Genomic DNA, 10563 nt, shown 5'->3' with positions numbered 1-10563 from the left:
AGATATGATAAAAGGATCTGGTATTTAGAAACGATATCAGTCGGAAAGTATGATCATCTATCTATTGATGATAGAAGCTATTCAAAGAGATGCTTGAGATGACCCATCTTCAATACAACTTTGATCAGCATCTTGAGGACCCGCTCGAGTCGCTTCGGATGGAATACGATAAGCTCAGGAGAACTGATGCTTGGCAATACAAATCCATCGATTCTAAAAGCAACTCAAAGGTAGTATTATGTGTGGATATATGTACAGCAATCAGATTCGATTTCTGATTCTGAATTCAAATCGATTATCGCGCGACTACCTATAAGAGCAGGCAGACGAAGTCAAGGTCTGCGACCCTAACAAGGTTATAGCTATGTTAGTACTCGACCACGAAATATTTCCAAGAGCGGAGGCTCTATAATCTAAATGCTGATCAAAATCTTGCTGAGCTCAAATCCATCATGAAGGATCTCCTCGTTAAAGGAGTTCCATCGCGTAATTGTCCGACAGTGTGGGCGACTGATTCACAATGCATACTCAAAAAGACTGTCTCAGCACAAACGGGATTGCCTCTGGCGAACAGTGGGAGAAAGCACGAAGTGATACCTAGCCGGATCAGGCGTATGGGCCTATAAAAAAAGAAGCGATCGGTCAAGACAGCTGCACTGTAAGAAGTCATTGAAACTTTTTTTTTTTGGCGCGGGCTAACACCGCCGGGCGACTTCTGATGGTGGGGAAGAGCCTGAAAGGGCTCGATCGCCCAACTTCGTTAGTCTCTCATACGAGGCACCCTCTCCTCGCGACTCCGCCAAAGTGCGGAGAGCCCTGAAGGCTCGATCAACCAAGTTCGTTGGTCTCTCCTTAAGGCTCTTAGTCAGCTCTATTAACTCATCCAAGACGTGCATACACATCGTCTCGATCGCTGAATCTCAACTCCAGTCTGCTGTCTCAAAGAGCCAGCTTATGAAGGAACCAAGGAGACGCCATGATCAACAGTCATCTGAAGACCTTCCAGATCAACTGTTTCATCCTCGACGTGTAAATCTGGATTTGAAACGTAGTTGATACAATGGTAGAGGCCTGCCTTCAGCATTTCCTGAGCACAGTATCCGAGGTGCATGGGGTGTCCTCCGAGTCGTTTTGTATTTAAACATACAAGGCTCGAATTTCAGTAGACCATCACCTTGCAGGTCATCCACCGGTTCAAAACAATGCTTTAGACGTCGATCACTATATGTATAATAAGCAGTAGAGCTAAGCATTGAACCAGCACAAGCGATAGCTATTGAGACCGAGCTTATAGGACGGCCAACTGTCAGGCAGACCTCGGTGCGAAATTGCCTTCACCAGTTGCTCCAGCGTCTTATGAGTGGTTTGAAACGTTCCACATTACGAAATCCATATAGAGGCGAAGTACTACCAATGCCTACCCTACCAGTAGTTGCCTGAATAGTAATATTAGTTTGATCATTGGTTCCTAATCTAAAATCATTGTTTGTAAAGGTTCTATATACAAGAATTAGTTGAAGTCTCTTGCTCCGTTATTAATTTCTACGACTCCTCGCACTGCTGTTGAATTAGATCCATACCAGTCCTGAACGATCGTAAATGATCCATCCTAGCCATTGTAATCCATCAGACACAGTCGTAGCAAATGCGGATTGAGTAGCCGTTTGAGTGGGATTGATTATTACGCCTGATACGGCAGGTTAGGTGCAAATATCGCCACCTGACCGATTCCTCCACCTACGATAAGGGTTCCGTGGCGTGATGTAGCGGAGATAGCTCCCTCATATAAAGTTGAACCACTGGGTATCCATAAAGAGATGCGTATTGGTCAGAGTCGTATTTGCTTCCAGCAGCTGGAGGACCAGCGATATACAATGTAGCCGCTCGGCTGGTGATATATGATATTACTTGCAGCAATGGTGCAAGCGGCAAAACTATTCATTACAGCAGTCAGCTGTGCCAGAAGCAGCAGTGCTTGAATTGGTATAGGTTTGCGACAGGTAACTTGGTGAGGACCTTGGGTAGTCCACGAAGCTAGAGTTGTCGAAGACCGACAGAAGTTCCTATTTATCTACCGCTAGCTACTAAACAACCCAAAATTAAGGACTTGTTGAAAATGTTTGTTATTCGATAAAGGTTACAATGCCGAAAGATGCTGCAATAGTGAGGTTTGCTCCAACAATGGATCCGCTAAATTGAATGAGCCATATTCCAAAGGCCACCAGAAATGACTAAAGCTCCAGTAGTGGTAGAACTCCGAAGCTGTTGTATCTCCAAAGTAGTACTTTTCAGCATTGATCCATGGCTGTATGCGTGAAAAGTAATCGTCATACTAGTACCGAGGCAGGGCTATTATCAGTATATACAGTGGCAGCATTTGTAACGGTTGTTGATGAAAACCACCAATAGTGGGCTGTGCATGGCTCGTAACTTCTGGAGCTCGGGAAGGTGCCTGACGAATTGATGTTATAGGTCGTTGATATTGAATTGTGCTGGATACCGTTGATTCCCAGGACGGATAATATGCGGCTGTGCCATCAATCGTGATATTTTAGAAATTCCAAAGTGAGAATTAAAGAGTACCAGAGCCGTAATATTGGAAAACGACTAGTAGTTGTTAAGGTTCCGCTAATGTTACCAGAGCAACTTGTTCAGTAGAGTGCCAAGAGACGTAATATTAGGCTGAGATGATGTACTCAGAGTGCCACTGATATTGCCACTCACGGTAAGACCCGTTAAAGTAAGCGATGTAATATTAGGCTGAGATGATGTACTCAGAGTACTGATATTTCCACTCACCGTAAAAGACCAGTTAGTACCAACGGAAGTGATATTAGGTTGAGCCGATGTATTTAAAATTGCCATTAATGTTTCCTGCCGTAAGACCGGTTAGCGTACCAGCAGAGTGATATTAGGCTGAGAGGATGTACTCAAGAGTACCACTAATGTTTCCACTCACCGTAAGACCGGTTAGCGTACCAACGGAAGTGATATTAGGCTGAGGATGGCCACTCAGAGTACCACTAATGTTTCCCACTCACCGTAAAGACCGGTTGGCGTATAGCGGAAGTGATACTGGTACCGAGATGATGTACTCAGAGTGCCACTAATACTTCCACTCACCGTAAGACTGGTTGTTAGCGTACCAACGGAAGTGATATTGACTGGAGCTGCGGTTGGATGGTTCCAGTAAGGTTTGCAGATGATAGCGAATTGATACCAGTGATATTGCCCGATGCATCAGGTACCATGATTTCGATAATGCTGCGAAGTGCCAGGATGTAATACCGATGACGTAGCTTGGCGCCGATGAATGTCTGCACCGTTAACAGTTAGACTTGAGCAACTTGGTGCTCCTAATCCGCTATGTGATCCATCACTGGAGCAACGACAGAGCTTCTCCAGGAATAGCTGTTCAGTGTATGCCCGTAATATAAGCTCAATCGAGTAATCTTATACCGAGATATAGTGTTTGGGCGTATGCATATGTCAAGTATCCCGTCTGATCAAGCGAGAGAGGTAGAGATGTTGGGTTATAGCAATTAGAAATGAATAATGTGGCGGATAACTAAATCCTGTCATTTTAGCCTCTTATATACGTCGAACGATTTTCTTAATCATGGCTCTATTAGCTGAAGTCAAAGTGGCGCGAGCCACGAGAGACTAAAGTCTCTAATCCACTATTCCTGACTGGAGGTTCTCTACCTAAAAATACAAGGCTGAGTCGGTAAGGTGATATCAAAGAGCTTGGTATCAAGCTATTCAGAATGGTCATCCTTGGCCCACTCGTTCTCCAGGCAAGAACAACCTGGTTTTCATATTCTAAAGCATTCACCTCATGTTTTCAGTCATCTTCACATCATCGCGAGAATCCTCATCAAAGAGCTGTACGACTATCTCAAGGACAAATTGGAAGATTCATCACGTTCTTGAGTCGCCTCACCAATCGATGCCATCAGACACCTCCAGGCAGCAAACCCGAACTTGTCATCAACGATGATTATTCAAACGAGTAGAAGTCACAGAAGAACGTTTTCAGTCATTATTTCACGAGAGGTCGCCATCATAAGTTGAGTACGATATTTCTGAGCCACAGCTGGTTTTGGTACTGATAAGATGATTCGTTTGAATACTGAGTATGCTTAGCGATACTGAGCTAACTCTCGTCGCGATCTAAAGCTGCTAATAACCATTTTCGCATTGGCATCTGGTCTCGCGGAGAAGGCATGGCCTGCTACAATCGAGCATCGGGCGTGGTAAGGGGTCAGATGTTGTTCCATTGACTCTGTAAAGGGTCAAATCGAATTTTAACTTTGATCAATTGATTAAATTGGCGAAAACTATTAGTCGGATTATATAACAAATATGAGGTAAGTTTCGTCCAAGATTGATAATACTAACTTAGTCCAAAACGGCCGAATAATACCTGGCGATATCAATTTCAGGCTCAGCTTGTAATTTCCAAGATGTCGAGGCTTCGATTCAATCGATTTCACTGTACAACTCAGGTTCAACATCGATTCAGGGCAATTCGCTAACACCAGTTTCGCGATTGAAGTGCCTACTGCTGCTACCACTTCTACTATTAGTGTCAATCTCCAAGACGGATACTACTTGTACTCCGATATCAACCGAAACATACAAACGACGCTGGTCGCAGCTGGAGCGTATCTGATTGATAGTAATGGAAACAATGTTTTCTACATTCAGATCGAAGAGAATTCAACCTATTATGCGTGCCAGCTTGATTGCTCAGCTACGCCCACATCGCTTCCAACTGGATACACGCGACCAGCAACGGGTCTGTATTCGACAACTGGAACTGGTCTCCCAACGACGACACGAGTTCCGCGTTTGATCATCAATAATGCCAATTTTGGTTCGATTCTTGGCTTTACAACAGGAACATATCCAAGTGCATCTCAGACGACTTCTACGAGTCTTCTGAGCAATACCATTCCAGCTATCAGCCCTTCTACGAGCTACATAGTTCGGTGTGATCTCATCAGGAATGACTTCGTGATTTCGGGAGATACGATGGCCTGTTTTGATAAAGGAAATGCTGGTATAGGTCAGCAGATTCAGTACTTCCCATCGCATGAAACTTGGTGCCAGACGCATGACGGCCCTCGGGCGAGCATTACCCTCTCGATATGGAACCAGAACAATCAACCAGTGAAATTTCGTGATAATAGCGTTAATATCATGCTTCTACTGCGTAAGAAACGAAGCTAAAAAAATAAGTTTTTTTTCTTCTTAGTACGATCACATAGTGAAAGATCCCCCGGTCTTGTTTTTACGCATAGAACGAAGCTTAGCCATATGAGCCTTAGCTTCAGGGGAACCCTTCGAAAACTTGGTTTTTCGCTTAGGTGCTACACCTACTCCAAAGCGATGCTTGATACCCTTGCGGACACTGCTGATGAGCTCGTGATGTTCAGGCTTGGTTGCCTTAGAGTGTAGGAAACGCTCGCCCTCATCGATGACGTCAGTGATGATCCCCTTTGTCTTAGCATATCGGAGGGCATTGCCCGCATGTCGCTTGACGTCTGCGAAACTAACGCGACCTCCTTCCTCATCACTATCATAATTTGCTACACCGATTCCGGTAAGAGACTTTAGACCTGCTCTAACAGGCACAGAAGCTTCAGGAGCACCAACCGCGGTAGCAAGAGCTGGAATGGCAGCATCAGCAGCCTTACTTAGTAGTCCTGAGTCTTTGGCGAATTTGAAACCAGACTTGATTCCCGACCAAATCTTACTCCAGACGCTAGACCCAAGCGCTTTTTTATAGCCTTTCTTGATCTCGTGCTTCGTGATGTGCAGCCGAACACCACGTCCAGCCTTCTTAGCTTTTAGAGCCTTCTCATACGATTCGGGATGTAGATGTAGCTTAGCCCCACTTCCCGCAAGCTCAGCGGATGTGAGCGATAGCTTGCCGGCCTTGACAGCCTTTCGCAATTTATGGGCGGGAACCCCGCTCGAAATTATAAGTTCACGGTACATGATCGTAGTATATTCTCTGAATTAAAGCACAATAATATTTAAATTAATCATGGATTTGAATAGATCCATCCGTTTATGTTGCTTCGCGTATAACCATAGCAAACACCATATGCCGCAATAAGAACCATGTGCTGACTGAGTCTGGATTTCGTTGTATTTGCTGATGCCATAGATTGGTGGTGGCCCTTCGCCCATGCTGTCATAGTACGTTCCATCGACGACGCAGGTCCAATGTCCTATTGATTGATTAGGCTCACGTAGAAGGATAAGAAACGATCCTTTTTGCGGTAGAGCCCTCGTGATCTCATTCGATTCGTAAATATGATCAAGATGGATATCAAGTTTCTTGGATAAAGAGATTAAATCGTGATCTGATGATACCGGCTTGATAAGGTCCATTTGGATTAATTTATTTTTCTCCGATCCTATATCGAGAGCTATATAAGTGCTCTCAACAAGTATGTCGGATACTCAACTCGCCGATCAATTTCTGTATCAGTCGTCGCTGAAGAGCGACCCGGCCGTCAAGGTCAGCGCCCGCAAGCGTGTCCCATACGTAATCGATCTCAATCAGGGATCGTATGCTAATGGTGTAATTACAATCGATGCTACTGCTCAGCTCAATGGGGCGGAGGGTTTCGCATGCCTTCGCGATGCGTACGTTGTAATCCCGTACAAAGTTAGCATGAAGAACACCCACGCAAGTACTACACTTGCATCTGTAGCCAACCGTCTATCTGTTGGTCTTAAATGTGGTGTTTGGAATGTTATCGATGGTATGTCTCTCGAGCTCAATGGTAAGTCTGTCATTAGCATGAGTGAGTACAAATTATTTGCTAACAACCTACGAGCTCAGGCGGAGACTTCGCTCGACTATGTAAATAAGCATGGTGCAGAAGATTTCCTTTTCCCTGATAGCTCGGGCTCGTTGTTATTCACATCTGGTGCCAGTAGTCTCTATGGTGATGGCTACAGCGCTACTGCTGCGGATATTACTCCAGCTCTTGGGACGTCTTCTACCGGCGCTGCTTCGTACCCTGTAAATGATGGATTCGTCAAGCGTCTTCTAAGCAACCCTCCAGTAGCTGGTGGTCAGAACACGAACGGATGGGCTACTATCGCATCGGGTGCTGCTAATACGATCGCTAACCAGTTTGGACGTGGTGCTTTTGTACCTGGTTCAACTGCTGCAGGTGCTGTTGCAGGAACGTGGAACTATATGCTTAAGATCAAACTCGTCGATCTTCACCCGATTTTCAAGGAGTTGGACCTCATGGCTAACCCCCAGATCAAGCTTCGTTTCCGAGTGAATCAGCGTGCGTCCGTCATCACACTTGGTGCGACTAAGTCAATGACTCTATCATCAACTACACTTGTTTCGGGTCAGAGCTGTCCTATTATGGTAGCATCTGCTGCTGGCTCTGCTCCGAACTCAGGTGTGTTTAATGCTACGACCGCAGGCCAAATCTCGGTTGCGTGGGGTGCGATTACAAACTCCCTGGAGCCTACTATCGATTCTACATACTTTCCATTCACGACTACCCGTCTCTATGTTCCGTTCCTTGATCTTGAGAACCCCCAAGCTATCATCAGTAAGCCTAACAAGACTATCAGATATATGGACTACTACGCGCAGTGGTTTTACCAGCGAGCTGGCACTGGTGTATCTTCTACTCAGCTAAATACTGCGTTTGACCTACAGCTGTCGGCAAGTCTGAAAAACGCTAAGGTAGTTGCTCTACTTCCATTCGCGGAGACCTCTTCAGGCAACTTCAATGCCTCTACCATTCAGCAATTCCAAAGTTGCTTCGATAGCGCTCCTTGGACCGTCCAGCCTGGTTCGTCGATTCGTAATTTCAATGTACGTATTGGTAGTCAGCAAGTGTTTGATATCAGCTATGACTATGATTTCCAAGATTTCATTAATGAGTTCTCTAAGCTCGGCTCGATCAATGGTGACCAAACAAAGGAGTTATCGAACGGCCTTATTGACTACCAAACCTGGCAGCAGACTAACCGTGTCCTCGTAGCCGATGTGTCACGTTTGACCGAGAAGGATGTTCCTCAGAGTATCCAGGTAATGGGGACGAACGCCTCGACACAAGGCTGCAACATGTTAGTTCTTGTTGGATTCGAGAACGAGATGACGTTTAATAGACTCACAGGTGAAGTGATCGAATATTCTGCTAACTAAGTTCTCGTTTGTAGGATCGAACGATTATATAATCGCCTTTCTTTAACATAATTCTATCATCATTAGTCTTGACTAATAGGAGCGTCTTACCTGACCCACGAGCGATTTGCTTAACTTTTATATCGATACTAACCTGGGACACGAGTAAGTGTAAGACTCCTCTATCTGTGAAGTTATTCATAGTTATGCTAATGATTGATTTGCTTTTTCTAAGATCATGAATGCCCATAATTAAATATTATTTTTTCAAGTATTTCCTGATGCCTATCTATATAGATAGACTGGATAATAATCATGAGTTCATTAACGTTTGGTAAGCATAAAGGAAAGGTTATTGAAGATGTATATGCTTCTGATCCAGGCTACTGTCGTTGGCTGCTGAATCAAAAGATTCTAATTGATTCGAACCCTGCGATTGCTGAGTTTATTAAGAGCAAATTCACTAATGATGACGGGTCGTTCCTAATGACGTGGGGAAAGCACAAAGGGAAGACTATCCAACAGATCTATTCATTCGATTGTGGATACATCGATTGGCTAAAGAAGAATGACTTTGTTAATGAGAAGATGCCCAAGTTGTTAGCTGCTCTAAATGAGCTCTAAGCTAATGGTATTTTTTTCGCATAACATCAATCGACTTTGTGTGATACGACCCTCTATTACTTATATAGTTATTGTTGCTATCTGTGGTGCTCGGAGGTGTGGAGGAGACCTCCTTCGCACCAGAGGGTGGTTAGCGGTAGTATCAAAGGAAAAGTGTCTGTTGGTGTAGAACGTTCCAGAATCGTTCTTGTTGGTAAATTACCGTTAGAAAAAAAAACGCCGGCGTAATGTTCTAAGCATTACTACTGCCCGCACTTTACGACGTTCCTCCAAGGATCCCTCGCTGCCGTCTTCTTTGTCAAGTTCAATTCGTGGTGCAAAGCTTCAGGGTTCGAGTTTCAAACCAGGCACGTGGTTGGCGTCCGGGCTGCAGAGTACTTGATACTTATCTTGCTCATCGGTGAGTGTTTTCGCGTGCTGCTGAGTGAGTGGGTGCACCAGTTTGCGCCTGTTTCTCCTGGCGATCCATTCATTAGCACGTTGTTGGCTGCGATCATCGTGATTGAGATGGTCCTGCCGTCTTCCGTGTCCACGACGCTCGAGTGGAACGTCTTGCGTTACTGGGGCAAGATCAGCTTTTCGGTTTACTTGCTGCACCCGTTCGTCATCTTTTCCGAGACGATCAGCCAGAAGCCGAACTACTTCGACAGGCTTTTTCAACGCATCATTTTCCTGTTGGCGCTTGCCACGGCGTCGTTCTACTTGGTGGAGCTCCCGCTACAAAAGGCGGTTCAAAAGCTGTCCCGAGCACTGGCACAGCTCGAAACGAAAGATTTCGGAGCACTGGTACGCGCCTTGACGCAGACCGCCAAGAAGCAGAGATTCCAGCGCTCTTTTATAGCGTAGACGTCTACGAGCTGTTGTATTTTGCACCAACCACACCGAGTAAAAGTACAGCGGCCCCAGAAAGTCATCGCCCACCTATTTTGCCGCTAGTCTATCCTTCATACAGAGAGTTCCAGTTGTTGGATTTGACGTGCAATTTTCACTGATGACTCCCTAGCAGAGCCAGGATTGGCTATGATCCCTAATATTGTGGCAATCCTCTTCGCCCTTCTCGTTTGGAGACAAAGAGACCTTCTGGTTGAGCTTTGAGTTGGCCAAGAATGAGTACTTCTTCTCTCCCTGGGGCGTCAGCGTCGTCGACTCGTCGACGAATCGAGACCTCGAAACACACAACGATTCTCTCTGCGGCAGTATCGCGCACTTCATGCCAGTGGAAAGCGAAATACCTGAATTTCTGTACGTTAACGGCAAGGCTTTGCTGGATCCGTTCGCAGAGGGGCTAACTAGCCACCACACAGCGACTACCAATGTGCTGTACAACACGAATCCAACGCACGTCACTCCTCGAGAAAGCACGCACCAAATGGAGAGACCAAGACGAGTTTATGGGTGGTTGGCCTAGCGAGAGCCTTCGTGGATTCGGCACTACCCCCAGTCGTCGCAATTGTGTTGCTCGGGTTCGGACTGCGATCTTTCGTAGCAAATCGACCCAACTTCTTCCGTGCTCCACCTGCACCAATTCCTGAACCCCCAATGCTACCGCCACCGCCACCACTGCCGAGAAGTGTCGTTTATTAAGACGACGACCAGTCCCTTCCCAGAGTACTCGGAATCGTTCCCGCATTTATCCATCGAATGGATAGCAGGATTTGAACGTTCCAGGTACACCCTTTCGAGCTCCCATGTAGAATGTGTGTTGACGTAGCAGTATGGGTGCAAATTGATCAGGTAGAGTGACCACCAGACTCCCGCGA

The 10563-nt window shown here is 45.7% G+C and overlaps 1 protein-coding gene across 1 annotated transcript; it reads left to right on the top strand.

The window, feature by feature from the left end:
* Positions 1-6466: 6466 nt before the first annotated feature.
* IUM83_18898 (uncharacterized protein) lies at positions 6467-8200 on the top strand (the record flags this gene model as incomplete). The annotated part of the gene is made up of 2 exons (XM_067943921.1): positions 6467-7060; positions 7160-8200. The coding sequence occupies 2 exons, from the start codon at positions 6467-6469 to the stop codon at positions 8198-8200; spliced, it is 1635 nt and encodes a 544-aa protein (XP_067798036.1).
* Positions 8201-10563: the final 2363 nt, after the last annotated feature.

The sequence above is a fragment of the Phytophthora cinnamomi genome (genome assembly GCF_018691715.1).
Source record: "Phytophthora cinnamomi strain GKB4 chromosome Unknown Contig11, whole genome shotgun sequence".
NCBI classification, from domain to species: Eukaryota; Oomycota; class Peronosporomycetes; order Peronosporales; family Peronosporaceae; genus Phytophthora; species Phytophthora cinnamomi.
This window is presented reverse-complemented; position numbering and strand designations above follow the sequence as displayed.